The sequence below is a fragment of the Phaenicophaeus curvirostris genome, chromosome 2, assembly GCF_032191515.1.
Source record: "Phaenicophaeus curvirostris isolate KB17595 chromosome 2, BPBGC_Pcur_1.0, whole genome shotgun sequence".
Classification (NCBI taxonomy): Eukaryota; Metazoa; Chordata; class Aves; order Cuculiformes; family Cuculidae; genus Phaenicophaeus; species Phaenicophaeus curvirostris.
Window position 1 is genome coordinate 76,790,840 of NC_091393.1, and position 17,183 is coordinate 76,808,022.

Below are 17,183 nucleotides of genomic sequence, written 5' to 3' on the forward strand. Positions count from 1 at the left end.
TAAACTTTTGATTTTTGTGATTGAGAAGTAGAAGAGTGTTTTCTCCTGAGAGACCAAGGTAATTACATACTGCTAGGATAGAAAATCCTTTAATGGCAGTGCTTAAGTATGCACACACTACAAATTGTAAAGATGACAATGTAAGTGAGGAATAGTTAGAGTTAAATAACTTTGTTCTTGTGTTATGGTTAGTGACATTCTGTGTTTATGCATATGTGTTGCTGGATTTATAGTACTTACAAATACTTCCTGGGAGTTAAGTGCACCTCTGGGAGAGTTTTAAGACTTTTTGTAGGGTGTTAGTCATGTTGTCCTGATTTTGGCTGGGTTAAGCTTAATTTTCTTCACAGCAGCTGCTGTTTTTCAGGTTTATTATGAGAAGAATGTGGAAAATACACTGATGGGTTTTTTTAGCTGTTGCTGAGAGATCAAGGATTTTTCATTTTCCCATGTTTCAGTCGTGTACAGGTATGCAGCCAGGACAGCTAAACCGCACTGGCCAATGGAATATTTGATACCATAACATCGTGCTAAATACAAGTATGGGAATTTGGTGAGGGGTTGGGTAGGTGATCTGGGTTCCACGTTTGGTGTTCCACTCACTGCTAATACTGCGTTTGCTGTGATCTCTGCACTCACTGCTGTCACTGTACTCTGTGATTTCTGTGCTTGCTGCTGTTGCTGCACTCAGTGGAATTTTTGCTCAGGACAGGCTAATCATTGGGCAGTGAATGACTGTATTATTATTTTTTATTACTGTTATTCTTTTTTTACTGTTGTCTTAAAACTGTCTTTATTTCAGCCTGTAAGTATTCATTTTCTTTTCCAAATCTGTGCCCCATCACCAGCAGCAGGGGGAGGAGTAAGGTAGCAGCTGTGTACTGCTTAGCTGCCAGATCAGAGATAAACTGCAAAACGTATATATTGCATAAGTTATTAAGTCACTATTATTCTTCCAGGTTATATTTATCTGAACTCTGATAGGACTAGTAGATGCATGTGGAAAGTTTGTTAGATTTCATGAAACAGACATATTTCTGTATAAACTTGAGACCTACTTGTTTTCATTTGTCTGTGCTAGATTACAAATCAAATGGTCACAATGTATAGAGCATATATTACAGGTAGTGGCTTGTTTCACATCTGGGAGCAGGAGAAGTCAACAGTTGTGGGAAAAAATAAGGTTTGTATTTTGTTATTTTATTATTTACCTATCAAACCTATTGATTACCTGTTGATATGCACAAAGAAATCCATATCAATATGTATCAAGTACTTCACATCTCATTACTGTTTTATTTCATGATGTTTTCCCATTTCTTAGCCCACTGGCATTTGTTTAAATTCAAATAGTCTCATCTTTATCAGAGTAGTCCATCACTGACCTTAGCACTGGCAACATCTTCTCCATGTGTGCGACCAAGGAATTCTTCCATCCTGCATAAGTTGCATTCTTCCCTCTTAAGGGTATCTGATGTGGTACTATCTTCCTCTACCATAGGGAACCTGGTATTTGAACAGACCCGTGTTCTTTTACAGTAGCTCCCTCCAATACTACATTTCCTTGGCACACTATGAAAGTTCAGTGCTAAGAGAGTTTCCTTCTAATTCAGCTGATGATGTCATATTATGAACAAACTAAGCACATTCAGTATGCTGTGGCAAAATATGTCCAGCAGTGGGCTTAGTGGTTGCCAATACTGACTTGATTTCCACCTTCTCCTTTATCAGGCCTCATCTACCTGACTTCCAGAAAAGCATAGGATTTCATAGTCCTTTACAAGTTGAAAAATTGAAGTCCAGAGTTACAAAAGAAAATGTGTTGATGTTATGATTCTAATAATTAATCTGGTTCATTGAGATCATTTTGTTACTGTTTTACAGCTGACAAGCCTTCAGTATTCTATGACAGAAATATAAGCCAAATTTCTAATTATGGTGATCGATCTTCATTCTAGTATCTGTACATTCTTAAAGGTCTGAACATTCCTTTTAACTAGGATTTTTTTTTTTATTTCTTGTATTTCACAACCTGTATATTGTGATAAAATCTGTTTTCTGAGAACTGACAGAAGATTTTGTATTCCAGTGATTGTGGAGTTTACAGTTCTCACCAGCCATTATTTTTACATCTGATAAGGTCTTAGTATTTTAAGTAAATAATCGACTGAGAAAAGCAGATTATTTTTCAATCTCACTTTAGCTCAGACTTGTCAACACATAATAATTTGTATAACCAACTTCCTTTAAATCCACTGGGAGTTCCAGATGGACTACCCTTATTTGCCAAATTCCATCCTTATCCAGAGGACAGTCTGATCATTCTTAATTAAGCTAATGGCTTTTCTTAATATTCACATGTCTCTTTTGGAGCAGGGGAGTCATCACCTACTTTTCTGTGGCCTCTGAACCACTCTCTACTTTTACAAAACCTGAACTTTCCTCTTCTTTTTTTTGTTTTGGTGAGTCATTTCCCAATCTTAAGGCTTTCTCTGTAGTGTTGTATGTTCAGATGTTGCAAATAAAAAAAATCACTATATGTGAGTCATGGCAGCCTGTTTACTGAAAGTAGATTCAGTGATAGTTAACTACTTTTAAATGACAGCAGGTTTGAGTTCTCCAGTCTCTCACCCACAAGCAAAACAATGAGTATGGTATTTATTCCTTCACTTTTTTAGGACTGCATGTTTCTATTGAAAGAATATCAGAAATGCTTTCAGGAAATAAAGCAAGAGATTTTGGAAACTTCAGGAGAAAAGATTTTTAGAGTATCAGAAACGTACATTTTTGGGAAATCTGAAGCTTTTTGTAGGAGATTAGAAAAAGTGAGTATACTGTGTGCTGTTATAAGCAAAGAAGAGCTTCTCCAAAGAACAGTTGGTGTAACTCTTTATTGAGAGAAATTGGGCACTTCCACAGAGTAATTCATTCCAGAATTTCAGGGAATTACCTCACAGTGTCCTTCTGAATTTGTCAATTTATTTCTGTTCGTGTGACAAGAAATAATCTAATTGTCTAGACTTATTTTAGGAGGTTTAAAATTATGTGAAAAATAACACACCTTTGCTTTTTCGGGTGGTGACCTAAGGTATTAAAAATTCCTGTCACTGCCAAGCACAGTTTTTCAGATTATTCTACTGCTTGGTGTGGTCTTTCCGCTTACCTTGCTAATCCAATGAAAGGATTTTAAACTAGCATTCGTAGAGTTTGTTTGGAAAATATAATACATGTTCCTTGGTTCAGAATAAGGTCAGACAAGAGAAAAGAAGATAATGGGGCAGTCATCACAGAGTAGGAATTCTGCGAGTCTTTGATATTTTTCCTCATCATGCAGTGTATATACTAATCTATATGCTTAGGTTTTTTTATTTTATGAAATCTCTTTGTGTCATCAGTATGCGTATGTCATGTTTTAACTCTTCTTCCATATTACCCTATTGAATCTAAGAGACAGATATAAAAAAAACCACTTTTGTTACCAAAAAAACTGAAGATAATTTTAATTTATATTGAGTTGTGGTGAAAACTGATGTTGAAAACTGAATTGACGATGCTCTGTTGAAGATAATTGACTCAGAAACTCAGAAGCAACACATTTGTGAATTCAGTAGTTAGAGAAGTGGCTATTGTTTATTTTACTTTACAAACGTTTTAGTTTATAGAGGAAGTAACAAATGATTTCATATCAACATGTATACAATGCTTGTATTTCAGATTGCAGAGGTGTTAACTATAGTAGAAACTTTTAGTACACTGAGTCAGCCTACCATAGAAGGGATAGATATTCTGGCAGTAAAGTTCAAAAATATCTACCAAAATGTTCAAAAGAAACAATGTGACATCCTTGATCCATGGAAAAAAGAATTTGATGTGGATTTTCTGAACTTCATGGCAAAAGTTGAAGATTTAGAGGTAAGTAATATTGCTTCCTATAACTTACTTGGGGAAGAATCTCACCACTACTTATTGTGTCCCTGAATGTTGTTGAGATTTTGGGCTGTGAATGGGCTACATTGTTCTTCCAAAGAGTGTAGAATTTGTGTTTGTCTGGAGGAAAGCTTCTTTCATTCTTTCTCCACCTTCCAAATAAATCTGTAAAAGGTATCATAAAGTCCTCTTTGAATATCAGTCACTCTGCAGCCAAACTGACAAAAATTTAGACCTGAGAGAATGATACACATTTTATCATGGTGGTTTAGTAGCTTGGAGGTTTTGTGCAGAACAAAGCTGCAACTGTTTTCAATACATGATTTCATTCTTTGATAAGGTTGTCTGGCATATTAAGAGATCACTTAGCTGAGACTACCTATTTATTGATTATAGTAAGCATAGACCAGTGTCCATTTCAAATGCTACAATGTTATGAAATTATCAGATATCAAAATACTATTACTATTAGAAAATACTATTAATACTATTAGAAAAACTATACTAAATTACATGTTCTTTAGGTACAGATAAAGGCATTTATGCGTAGCTGTTTTGGGAGGATTTTGTCTTCACAGCATGCACTTTGGTTACTTCAAAGGTATTGACAATTATGTTTTAAGGTATTTAAAAGTAACTTTGAATTTCTCACTAGCAAATTTACATAGGATCGTAGAATCGTAGAATGATTTGGGTTGGAAGGGACCTTAAAGATCATCCAGTTCCATGAGCAGGGACATCTCCCACCAGATGAGACCACTCAAGGCCCCATCTAACCTGGCCTTGAACACTTGTAGGGTGGGGGCATTCACATAACAGAGCTAATTTTAGAACAAATGGCATAATCAAGAATTTCTCGTTATTGGTTTTCTGAACCATGTAATCATCATAATAGATGTATTTTAGGTTTCTTATCAATATATCCTCCTGTTTCATAAATTCACTACAGTTTATTTTGTGTATACAAGAGGATACTAAAAGAAAAACCTAAAAAAAAAATCGCAACAGTAACAACATGGAAGAGTTCAGCCCTGGTGAATTTTTTTTCAGCTTACATAAACTTGCTCAAAGCAAAAATATTTCAAGATCTAGATACATTGCCTAGATTTGTGCTATTTTTCATTTTATGTAATGTTCGTGTACGCTAAAAAACACCCACAAAACCACATTATTTGTGTTTTAGAAATATCATTTTAGGTACTCATTTTTGATACAGGTTTCAAAATCTAGGAATGCCATGCCTTCAAGAAGAAATAGCACATACGGTTAGTTGTATTCTTCAACATTATGTAGCAGAACTTGAGGCTACTAAAAAGGTATGTAATTTATTTGAAATAAATTTTAAACACTATGTTAAAATAGAAAATATTTTAATATGAGTAATTTTGTTTAGTCTGCCTATTTCACTAATTGACTGTCAATACTTAATTTGAAGACTATGTCACCAATCTACAGGCTAGATCTAACAATGTATTAGATATTATTGCATTGCTTTTTATCTTGGTCAAGAAAGTTATTTCTAATAAAAGGTTATTCCTACTGTAATACTGGATCTAAAGTGCTTGGATATTTTGTGAATGTGTATTTGGTATGTGATAACTTAAGGCCAAATTTTTTTTTACTATAATGCAGCAATTCAGTGAGTAGAGCCTTTTTTTTTTTTTTATAGCTTGGGCACAGATAAAAGCATGGGCTGTGTACCGAGGAGTTTCTATACGTAAATTGAGACGTTAGTAGAGAGGAGCATATCGCAGAATCATAGATATCCTGAGTTGGAAGGGACCCACAAGAATCATTGAGTGCAAATCGTGAAATCACGGAATCGAAGAATGGCAGGGGTTGGACAGGACCTCTGGAGATCATCTAGTCCAACCCTTCTGCTACATTCACCTACAGCATGTTGCACAGGAACATGCCAGAATATCTCCAGAGAAGGAGAGTCCACAGCCTCCCTGGGCAACCTGTTCCAGTGCTCTGTCAGCCTCACAATAAAGAAGGTTTTCCTCATGTTCAGGTGGAACTTTCTGTGCTCCATTTTGTGCCTATTGCCCCTTGTCCTGTCACTAGGCACTCTTGAATAGAGTCTGGCTCCATCCTCTTGACGCCCACACTTTAGATATTTATAAGTATTGATAAGATCCCCTTTCAGTCTTCTTTTTTCCAGAATGTTAGCTATTAGTCAGGTGTATGTGTCTGAAGAACAATGCTGACATTTCTATTCAGATAAAACCTCTCATTTAACAATATGACTTAGACCTTTTCTATGGGCATTTCCCAAGCAAAGGAGGAAAAGCCCCAACAAGGGTTCTCACAGCACTTCCTTACACTGCTTTCTTTCACAGCAGATGGCCTCAAAGTTACACAGATGTACCTGTCAGGCTTACCCTTGAATACTAGCTGTTCAGCTCCTAGGTTTGCAGTGCCTTTTGGTGTACTCAGGGTTCTGTCATAAATAAGCATAACTAAGAAAAACAGCATGAAATAATGAAGGCAGGTAATGTCCCAACAGTGGTATCAATGTGTGCATCTCAGAAGTATAGCAAGTAGGGGAAGCAATATAGTCCTCTCATGTTAAACTTCTGCGTGACTCCTCAAAAATTTAATTTGTATGTGGCAGAATTGTGGTACCAGAGGAAAAGCTGTTTAACATTTCAATAGATTTTTACAATCCGTGTGTTTAATGAAATTGCTTTTATTGTAGCTTTACCAAATTCAGAAAGATAATCCTCCTCTTGCTCGAAACATGTCACCTGTTGCAGGAAAGATACTGTGGGCAAGACAACTATTCAGAAGGATAAATGAACCGATGGACTATTTCCATGTAAGTTGATGTGAGGAAAATTAGGCGTTTTGTGTAATAGTGAATTGTCTTACTTCAGTAGAGAGGCCATAATGTTTCTGGCTATGAAGTCACTTCGCATATGCTAGGCAACCTGTTTATTTGTATATTAACATCTAATATGCTCTGCTGTAACCACCGTTGTAGATGCAAGATGTGGTGTTAGAATAGAATAGACTATTTTAGCTGGAAGGGACCTACAGTGATCATCTAATCCAACTGCCTGACCAGTTCAGAGCTGACCAAAAGTTAAAGCATGTTGTTTAAGGGCGTTGTCCAAATGTCTCTTAACCACTGATAGGCTTGGGGCATCAACCACCTCTCGAGGAAGCCTGTTCTAATGTTTGACCATCTTCTGGCTAAAGAAAGACAGTTTACTACTATCCAGTCTTAACCTACCTACCTTAGTGCAGCTTTGAACCATTCACACATCCTATCAGAGGGTAACAGGGAGAAGAGCTCAACACCTGTCTATCCTTGCTCTCCGCAGGAAGTTGTACAGAGCAATGAGGTTGCCCCTCAGCCTCCTTCTCTCCAATCTAGGCAAACCTGAAGTCCTTAACTGCTCCTCATAAGACATTCCATCTAGCCAAACCTGAAGTCCTTAACTGCTCCTCATAAGACATTCCATCTAGCCATTTCACCACTTTTGTTGCCTTCCTCCAGAAGCATTCAAGGATCTTAACATACTTCTTGAACTGTGGGACTCAGAGCTGCATAAAGAGTTCAAGGTGAGACCACACCAACGCTGAATACAGCAGGATAATCACCTCTTTTAACTGGCTGGTTTTACTGTGTTTAATGCACCCCAGGATGCTGTTTGCCCTCTTTGCTGCCAGAGGACACTGATGACTCATATTGAGTCTGCTGTTGACCAGCAACCCCAGATCACTTTCTGCTGGCTTGCTATCCAGCCTCTTCCTACCCAATCTGTACTTGTGTCTGGCATAATTCCATTCTAGGTGCAGAATCTGGCATTTCAGCTTCTTAAATTTCATCCCATTAATCATAGTTCAATGGTCCAGTCTGTCTAGATCCCCCTGCAAGGCTTCCTATCCCTCAAGAGAGTCAAGGGCACTTCCCAGTTTGGTATCATCAGCCAGCTTGCTAATGGTGCATTCAATTCCTGCATCCAGATTGTTGATAAATACATTAACAGAACTGGACCTAGAACTGAAACTTGAAGAACACCGCTAGTGGTCATTCAGCAGCCAGATGTAACCCCATTCACTGTAACACTTCGAGCTTTACCCTTCAACCTGTTCTTCACCCAGTAAGTGCCCTGTAAATTTGCTCATCTCACAGCTGGACAACTTGTCCAAAAAGGATGTTATGAGGGACAGTATCAAAAGACTTACCAAAATACAGAAAAACCTGTTTCTCTTACTTACGACCGAACAAACATCCCAAGCTAGAAATGTGCACTGAATTGTTCACATATCTATCTTAATATTGCCCAAAGAGGTATTCCACTGTGCCAGCCAGTGGCGTTGGTGTTCTTATTTTTGTAATAGAGCAGACTGCGGCTTATACATAGGAGGGTTTCCTTCCTTCGTTGGAATAGTTAAAATCTTGCTATATTAGGATCCACTATATCAGTAGTAATTGATATTTTTGATATTTTTTGCCCTACAAAGTATCTAGAGTCTCTTGCCAAGTTAACTTCTGTGTGAGAGAGGGTTTTCCTTTCCTGTTTCCCTCAGATGGGAATAATTATCACTTGAATTTATTCCAAAGAAAACAGATGCAAATACCATTACTGATTAAAACAGGATATTTCTTAAAATCAGGTTTTAGTTACTGTTTAATTTTGAGGAGAACTAAGCATCCATTTCATTGTTAATTTCAGGTGTTGATTGCAGTATAATGATGTAATTGTTCTTACATGTGTTAAATATTTAGTAATTATTACTTACAAGTTCTTACTGACTTTATTGCCCTATAAATATGAATGATAAGTACTTGATACAGTTTGTAAGAAATATGTAAGCATAATATATTACATTAACTTATATAATGTATAGTCAGTAATTAAATTGAGAAAAAACCAAATAGTACTGTTATTCTTTGATATGCTTTTAATATGAATTTACTGTTTTTCAATAGAAAAAGTCAAAGATCTTGGAAAGTCAAGAAGTTAAAGCAGTTATTCAGTTATACAATAGAATTGCCTATGTATTGGTGGAATTCGAGATGGTCTATCATAGTGCATGGACGAAGGAAATCTCACAATTACAATATTGTAAGTAATTAAAATGTAATTGGCTTTTTGAACTGTTAGTGAATGCTAAGTTAAAACAAATCAAACGAGATAATTTTTTTTAGCTTCATTTACCCTTAAAATGTGCAACTTAATCGTGATCCAATAGGCGGGCCACAGAGTTCCAATCTCTGTCCCTTTCTGACCTTGAAATGTGGTTTTGATGCAGAGGATTGCAGATTTGGTACACTATCATTGACATATGACTGGAAGCAGTAATGAAACAAATTTAAGGTTCATGGTTGTTCAATTTTATATCCAAATTCTTTATGTACACCATTTAATAATCCTTCCTGTTATCTTTCCTCTATAATAATACATACAGTTTTATTATCCTTGTCCTTCCCAGGAAAAATATTACTTTATGCCTAGAAAAAATGTTTCATGATCAAGCTTTATAATTTTAATATTAAATGAAATTTGAAGTTTAAAAAAAATTGAGTAGATTTTTCATGTAACATGTTTACACTGTGTGGGCTTCAAAACTAGAAATAGATCTATAAGGATAAAATCTTGTCATCACACAGTCAACAAGGGCTTTTGTGCTGCTGTTTGAGCTTTTATTTTGAAATTTTGCCATATCCCTTTGTAATCATTCATCCTCTGGGTTAACAAATTCCTGTAAGAGACTGAGTATCTCATAAAAGTTTTGTGTTTCCAGTTGTTTAGATAATGAATATTGTAATTTTCTAGACTGAGCTAAGAAATTGCTTAGTTTATGAGAAGAAAGGCTATATATGGCAGAAATCTAATATGGTGAAATTTAGCTGTATATTTCCATTAACTGAAAACAACATGAAGCTATCTCACAAATAACCTTACATCTTTAACTGTTATACATCACTATAAGAACTCTGTGTTCAATAATAATTTATGTACAGAAACAATTGTTTGTGTTAGAGACTGATACAAGCATGTCTTTACAGCCTTACAAGCCACAATATTTGTGCGTCATCCGAAAACTGGGAAGTTCCTGGTTAATTTTGATCCCCAAATTCCAGAGATTGTCCAGGAGACCAAATGTATGATAAAGCTGGGTCTGGAAGTACCAGAGCAAGCAATGAAGATAGTAAAATTAGAAAATAGCCTGAACTCAAACAATTTGCAGTTAGAGGTAAACTTAAGTGATTGATTTTTAAAAAAATAAATTCCAGTCTGATTAACCATAGAATTTTTTTCTGTGGTTAAATAAAGATTACAGCTGGCTATAAGGTAGTTTAAGGTCTGAAAATCAGTAAAACAGTTTTACAGAGTTTTTGAGAAGCAAAGGCTGAAATTATTCTGGATTGGAAGATATGGTGAGACACAAAAGCATCAAGAATTTTGCAGGTTACCTTCCAGAAAAGTCAGATCGCTGGTAGCTGTTGTAGTATTTGCTATCGTAGTATTTCAATCAGCTTATATTTTGGGAATGAGGTATACCATACAGGATTTGTGTGCATGTGTGTGTAAGACAAAACAAGAGGATATTTCAAAACTGAGTTTATGCGTGACTTTAATTATATAAAGCATATGACACTAGATTTCAATAGGGTATTGCAGGTTACAGTCACTGAAGTACAAGTTGTCTTTAGCTTTATAGGAAGGTAATACTTACTCTGGCTTTCTGCATAAAGAATGTGCTGCATGAAGGCTGCTTTTATTCTTCCTTGTGAAGCATGATATGGGTCCATTACATTCCAGAAATGTTGTACATAGTTATGCAATGTCTGTGTAAAATTCTGCACTTACTTTAAAATGTAGTCTTGTATTACTTTCCATGTTTTTTTCTGATGATTTGATTGTATAACAGTTTGTTTGCTTCAGTAAAGAAAACATTTACAATATTCTTGATACTACCCTTTCTAATAATTAACAGGGTCTTCTCAGATGTTATGATGAACTGTGTCAAGAAACGCCAATGATTTTTGTAAATCTAATGACACCAAAAATGAATACAGTTGGTATTGCTAAATGCACTTCAGAATATCTCAGAAGTTAGAATAACTTCATAATAGTTTATAATTTTAAAATATTTAGATGGATCTGCATGTTGTGAACCTAGTGAATTTTACTAAAGCCTTTAAGACCAAAAATTTGCTCTTTGTATCCCTGATACAGTACTCAAATAATGTTTATCACAGTAAAATAATTTTAGTGTCTATGAGATATAAACCCAACAGAGCAAATAATATGGACTTTGTGGGTCTGTTTATCTACATAAATTTCTGGCTTTCACGTGGAAGTAAATTATTACTTATTTCAGTTTTAGAGATTTTCCCAGGTAGTTGTGCAGTTTATTTAGCTGAAGTATTAAATGTCATCATCCTTATGTTTTCTTGGAGAGAATTATTAGCTTTCTGAATTGCGTCAGTCTATTCAATGATGAAGAAAGGTTATATACTACAGTTCTATTAGAGATGCAGATTGTCTATCCTACAAGTTGTTTTGTTTTGCCAGACACTTGCTAGTGTGTGTATGTGGTTGTTTTAAGTAACTTGGTTTTATTTGTATATAACAACATCAGAAGATTTACAGTTTGCATAAGTTTATGTAAGTACATAGTTGGCATGAGCTGAGGTGTGGGAAAAAAACCTCAACTTATCCTTGCTTGTAAGAGTTAAGTAATAAATGACAAAGACATAAAGTGATAGTAGTCTTCACTGCAGTGATAATACTGTAAACATGATTATACCATAAAGGGAATCATACAGCTCTGGTTTTTAGATGAAGCAATTGGTGAAAAAGAAGTATGAGTATTGTACAAACTACAGAAAATGCAAATGTTTTTCGAAGAAGGGGGGAAGTCTTCATTGTATACGAAGAAGACAGGAAAACACAAATCTAAAGGTGGAATGAGCATATGTAATCTATGGCTGCTCTGGTGTCATAGTTTGACAGTAACTCATACAGAGCAATAAACTGTTTCTGGATTAGTTATGTTGGGTATCAGTAACATGTCGTACCTTCCCAGCATTGTGGAGTTAAATAAATGCCAAAAAAACATGTATATTAAGGTGGTAGTAAAGGCCGTATTTGCAAATATCTGTGTGTCTATTTGAGCTGAACCCATTGTTTGAACTGTGACATACACATAGCAAACTGAAGCATTAGGATGAAAGGAGTGGTTGAAGTCCAGACAGTGACTTGGCAAATGTCAAGAAGAAAGAGCAGATATGAGTGGAATCAGTTTGAAGTTTTACAGCAATTAAGCAAAACTACATTTCTGTCATTTCAAGAATGATGAGTTTGGGAAAATTTTGAATTGTCTGTGCTGAGAAATCAGTCAGAAGTTTTGGAGTTCTAGGCAAAAATTTCAGGGGAATTCTGTAAGAGAGTCTGGAATGGTTGATTTTCATAGCCAGGCAGCAGTGTAAGTCTTTTCTTTCCTTGGAATCTCATTCCCTTTGAAGGTACAGGATCTGCAGTGAAGGAAGGACCTTGGTGTAGGTCACACAGTGACAGGGAAGGAAATAAGCTGATTTTGGCTACATGCTGAACATCTTGGTGACAAATCCAGAAGAAACGGACCACAGAGAATGAAGAATTCAGTAAAGGAAATAGTTGGGAAGAGAGGACTTTTAAAAATAGCCTTGAGGCTATAAAAATGTTTGGAGATTATCAGTGTGATTCAAAAAGAGATTAAAAAAAGGAAGGTGAATATCTAAGCATGCACACTTGACAGTTGTAGACAGAGGCTGTAGTTTGCACTACCCTCCCATTCTCCAATATTGCATAAATTTTGTTGATGTTTTCCTTTAAAACTTGTAACCGTCCTTGAAAAATGTAGACCCAGCTTTTTCTTTCATCAGTGACACTAGTTATTCTAATATTAATGGTATTTAAATTGTTTCTTTTTTTTCATCTGTGAAATTATTTTTTTTTTATGTGTAGATGGAAGCTGTGTTGAGGCAAGGACTTACCCTGTTGACTTGGTCATCTGTGACACTGGGAAGTTTCTTTCAAGAAGCTGAGCATGTTCTGGATATACTTAAACAGATTTTGAAACAGGTATACCCTTGATCATTATATAAATGAAATGACAGTTCAGAGAAATTATTTCTAGTACACTGCTTGTCATATAGGAAATTATAGTTATTGTTGTACCACATGAAATACATGGAAGTTCTATTTGCTTCTTAAAGTATGGGGTTTTTTATGAAGAATGGTATACTCAATGGTCCTCTCCCGTCCTAAAATGTTTGATCTTTGTCTATATCTTGCAGTAGAATGTTTTTCCACTTGTCCTCGGATTCTGTGCCTACCACTCTGATTTTCAGTCAACGTCTTCTTCTCTTTGAGTGCTTGTCCATAAGCGCAGTTACACACAAGATACCTCCATGTAAACACTATCCAGTGGAGAACTTTTTAGCTTTGACTTGTATTCATAGCAGGCATGCTGTGAAACTGTCTCCTCATGCAGTCCATAAAATAATGAAAGTCAGCATGTCTTTCTTTCATGGTTCTATGCATGCTGACTGAGTTTGTGCTTTTTTTCCTCTCTTAGTCTCTGACATATAATTTCTAAATTCTTTTGATTCCATTAATGTGCTTGAGGACCTGTATTGCTTCGTCATCTCAGGACTTTACACTGATACTCAGATCATCCTTCTGGTTTAACAGTTGAACTGTATGACTACGATCTCTCCTACCAATATCATAAGATGTGTCTGCTGTGGTGGGAGATTTTTAGTCACTGGTGGCTGTATCTGTTTCTTTTTCTGTACAGCAGAGAAACATAATTGTCATGAAGTGCTCTGTTTGCCGCTGAAATGCAAAGCTGAAAAAAAGATTTCCTGTGTAAGAAATTAACAGTTCTCTGAGCCTGAGTATATCTGAAATAACCATGTCTTTTGTGGATATGGCCTATTTTCTTAAAATATGTAGTTTGTGTACATTTCTGACTTTTTTACCATATGAATACAAAAAGATATAAACTTGGTTAGATCCTTGATTACTTTCAATAGGATATTATAAACTAATAGGGAAAAAGTGGTGTAGAACAGAAGCATGAGTAATATTTTGACAAACAAGATGGAAATCACAGATGCAGAGTACTTCAGGTAAAAAATTAAAAATTGGACAGAAGTCAGTTTTATTTGGATTCTGTCATGACAAAGCCACTTCACTGTAGTTGACAGCATGCTAATAATCCTGTAACTAAGAATAAAAAACAGTGAAAAACTGTGTGGAAAAATAGGAGAAGGACTGAAGACTAACCCATCAAGCAAATCACAGCAGCACCCCCCTTGCCTTAGAACTAGACTCGGGGACAGTAAGATCAGAAATAGGATTATTTTTTTTTTTTAAATTCTGTTTTGTTTAATCTAGCAGCAGTGCATCCTGTGTAACTGGAATGATCTGTGGTCTGAACTGTTACTGCCTGTCTAACTAAAACTGCTCTTATAATAGCAAGGATTCATTCACAGTATAGCATGGATAACAATATGGAGCAAGACTTCTATTCCATCAATTCCTAAACTTTCAGGAACAAAGCAAAACAAGTTCAAAGAATCTACTCCTAGTCTTCAGACCACTTTTCGATGCGCTTCTCGGGATATAGGAGATAATTCTTGCCATTGTCACTCATTCATCCAGTCCTCAAGACTGATCAGCTCAAAATGCTATCAGGAGAAGCTCATTTGAAAATTACATTGCTGCTATTATGTTGCAGAAGTAGTCTTGGTTTATACTGTCTGTGAATTAATTTCACCTTTACAGTGAATTTAAAATACAGCACTGATAACCAGAAATCTGTGGAGAAGCAGGTGGAAACACTGAGTTCCTCTAAAGATTTCACTTTCTCATGGATTCTTATGTCTCATTTCCCAACATGGAACAAGCAGATACTTGAGAATTACAAGATTTTTTTCTTAAAGGACTGCCTGAAATGAAATGGTGCACAGTACTAATCATTTTAGAATTGTGTTATCACACTCCGCAGGATCTGAAGACACACAGTCTTAGCAATTGAGGTCTTGTTTTCTGTGGCAATAGTAACCTTATAATTTCCAGATCTGTTCACATTTGCAATAGAATGTGTTAACATAGGCTAAATTTTTTGTAGGGTACTTGTCTCCCTAAATTATCTCTGTAGATAATGGAGAAAGAGGATAATTCACAGTAAAAGCGGAGCATATTTAGCTATTGTAAATATTCCCTAAGTTACCAAACTCATAAGGCATTGCTGTGCATCCTTTTTTCTCTGCTTCTCTCATCTTGAGGTCTTTTGTGTTTATGCTTTTACTCCAGGTTTATTTTTTTTCCTCTTATGATTCATTTTCTTACAGGATTTTCTAATAAAGAGGCTCACTGGGTAGAGAGATACAATTTTTATTTTTCTGCAAAACATTATATACCTGCTAGAATTCTCTAAAATAAAATGCATTATGCTTTAAAGATTTACAGTATTAATATGATTTTCTCTTTTTAGGTTAATGATTTAAGTGAAATGCGGATTAGGGTAATATTAAAAGAAATATCAAATACCCTTCTAATTGTCTTGCCAGTAGGTGATGCTATGAAAGTAGAGAATATGTTGATCTGCAATGAGGTGTGTACCACTTTATATCTTCAAATTTGAATTCTTGAGCATTTTAGAAACAATGCCTTAGTAAATTAGTATAAAACTAGAAAAGAATTCTTCTTATTGTAGAAATACAGAACATATTTTAACAAAAATTTTATATGAAGACGATTTGGTTCTTAGGTATTAGAGATACTTAAGCTGTAGCATTTCATACACAATTCTTATTTATTTAACTGCTTCACAGTTAGATGAGGTTCTTTTTGTAAGAATACTAGGATGTATGCAGCCTCTTCCCCCACCCCCAGTTTTTCAAAAATGTTTTTTTAAAGGAGAAGGCAAAAAATACTTTCCAACAAAAATACTTGAGAATTTGAAACTTTTCTTGATTCCAAACAAGTCTAGAAATGTATTTAGTTAGAAAATTACTACAAATAAAAAAATTGTTAAGGACAGTTGAAAGAGTATTTGGTTAATTTCAGGTTCAGTCTGTGACCACTGTTCAATAGTCAGGATTTTTTTCTGACCCTTAAAAATATCATTGCATTTCAAAATGGGAATTGTAAAACAAAGTATTAAAATGTAGTGATAATATAACAATATTTTTGTACTTTTGAATAAAGACTTTAGGTGTGGTTTCTCAGATTTCTTAAAAATGTTGCTGTTTCATCAAACAAGGCTCGATCTAAAGAATGCAGTATTCAGGGAAATATTTTAGACCATGAGAAGAACAGTAATAAGATAATCAGTGATACTAAGACAATTCATTGATACTTTTATTTAACAGGCTCATACTAAAGAATGGGCTGAGTTACTGAATCAAAAAAGCATGCTCATTGAAGATACTGTTCAAGAACTAACACCTATATTTGAAAAGTTATGAAATAAAACATTCTAAGAAAACCTCAGAAGAACATGGATTAATGGGTAGATAATGTTAATTATTTAAGTAAAAATTTCTGTCTCTAGTTCCATAGATTTAGCCAGTGTATATCAAAATGGAATTGTTTTAGCTAATTTTCTTCAGACTTCTCCCTCCCACTACAGCTTCATCTGTTTTATGGTTCTGCCTTCATTTACCACTGTTACACTAAACCACTAGCCTACGAAATAGAGACATTATTCTAGAGGATACAGAGGAGTTTCTAGAATTAAACTCTGCATAGATTACCAAGGTATTTGCTCTAGAGGAAGCATGTCAGGTTTCCATTTCTGTTGTTCACTCATTATAACTCTTCCCTCCTCTACCTAAGTGAAACACAGTGTTCCTCTCTTCTTAGCTGTGTCAGGCATTTGGTATCATCCCTCTCTTCCTGATTTTTCTGCCCCAGTAGAATTGTATCTCAAATACCAATGCTTTACTGGCTGGTCAGTTTAAATTAGTTCAGTCAATTGACTATGAACTGCTAGTGTATGAGGCTCACAGCTCATCAATATGGCTGGTTCTCTCTGCTCTGGGATATGTTACAAAGATTTTAGGAGGTGCTCTGCCATTTTAGGAGTAATAGTTTATAGTTGGAGAAAAAAATTCTGTTTAAAAGAAAGATGCATTTTGAGGCTTAATCAGTAATAGAGCTCTTTTTCTTACACAGGGTTTTTTTTCTTCTGCATTCAGTTTCCTCCAGGTACAGAGACATAGGCAGAGCCAGTAC

The 17,183-nt window shown here is 35.4% G+C and overlaps 1 protein-coding gene across 1 annotated transcript in view; it reads left to right on the forward strand.

The window, feature by feature from the left end:
* The window catches only part of DNAH8 (dynein axonemal heavy chain 8), a 125,661-nt gene that overhangs the window by 6,963 nt on the left and 101,515 nt on the right, over positions 1 to 17,183 (forward strand). The window contains 13 exon segments of the mRNA XM_069851447.1: positions 1,082 to 1,183; positions 2,679 to 2,825; positions 3,715 to 3,912; positions 4,452 to 4,528; positions 5,144 to 5,243; positions 6,629 to 6,748; positions 8,873 to 9,008; positions 9,953 to 10,140; positions 10,885 to 10,965; positions 12,900 to 13,016; positions 15,439 to 15,558; positions 16,319 to 16,407; positions 16,409 to 16,458. Coding sequence (XP_069707548.1) covers positions 1,082 to 1,183; positions 2,679 to 2,825; positions 3,715 to 3,912; positions 4,452 to 4,528; positions 5,144 to 5,243; positions 6,629 to 6,748; positions 8,873 to 9,008; positions 9,953 to 10,140; positions 10,885 to 10,965; positions 12,900 to 13,016; positions 15,439 to 15,558; positions 16,319 to 16,407; positions 16,409 to 16,458 — 1,525 coding nt within the window.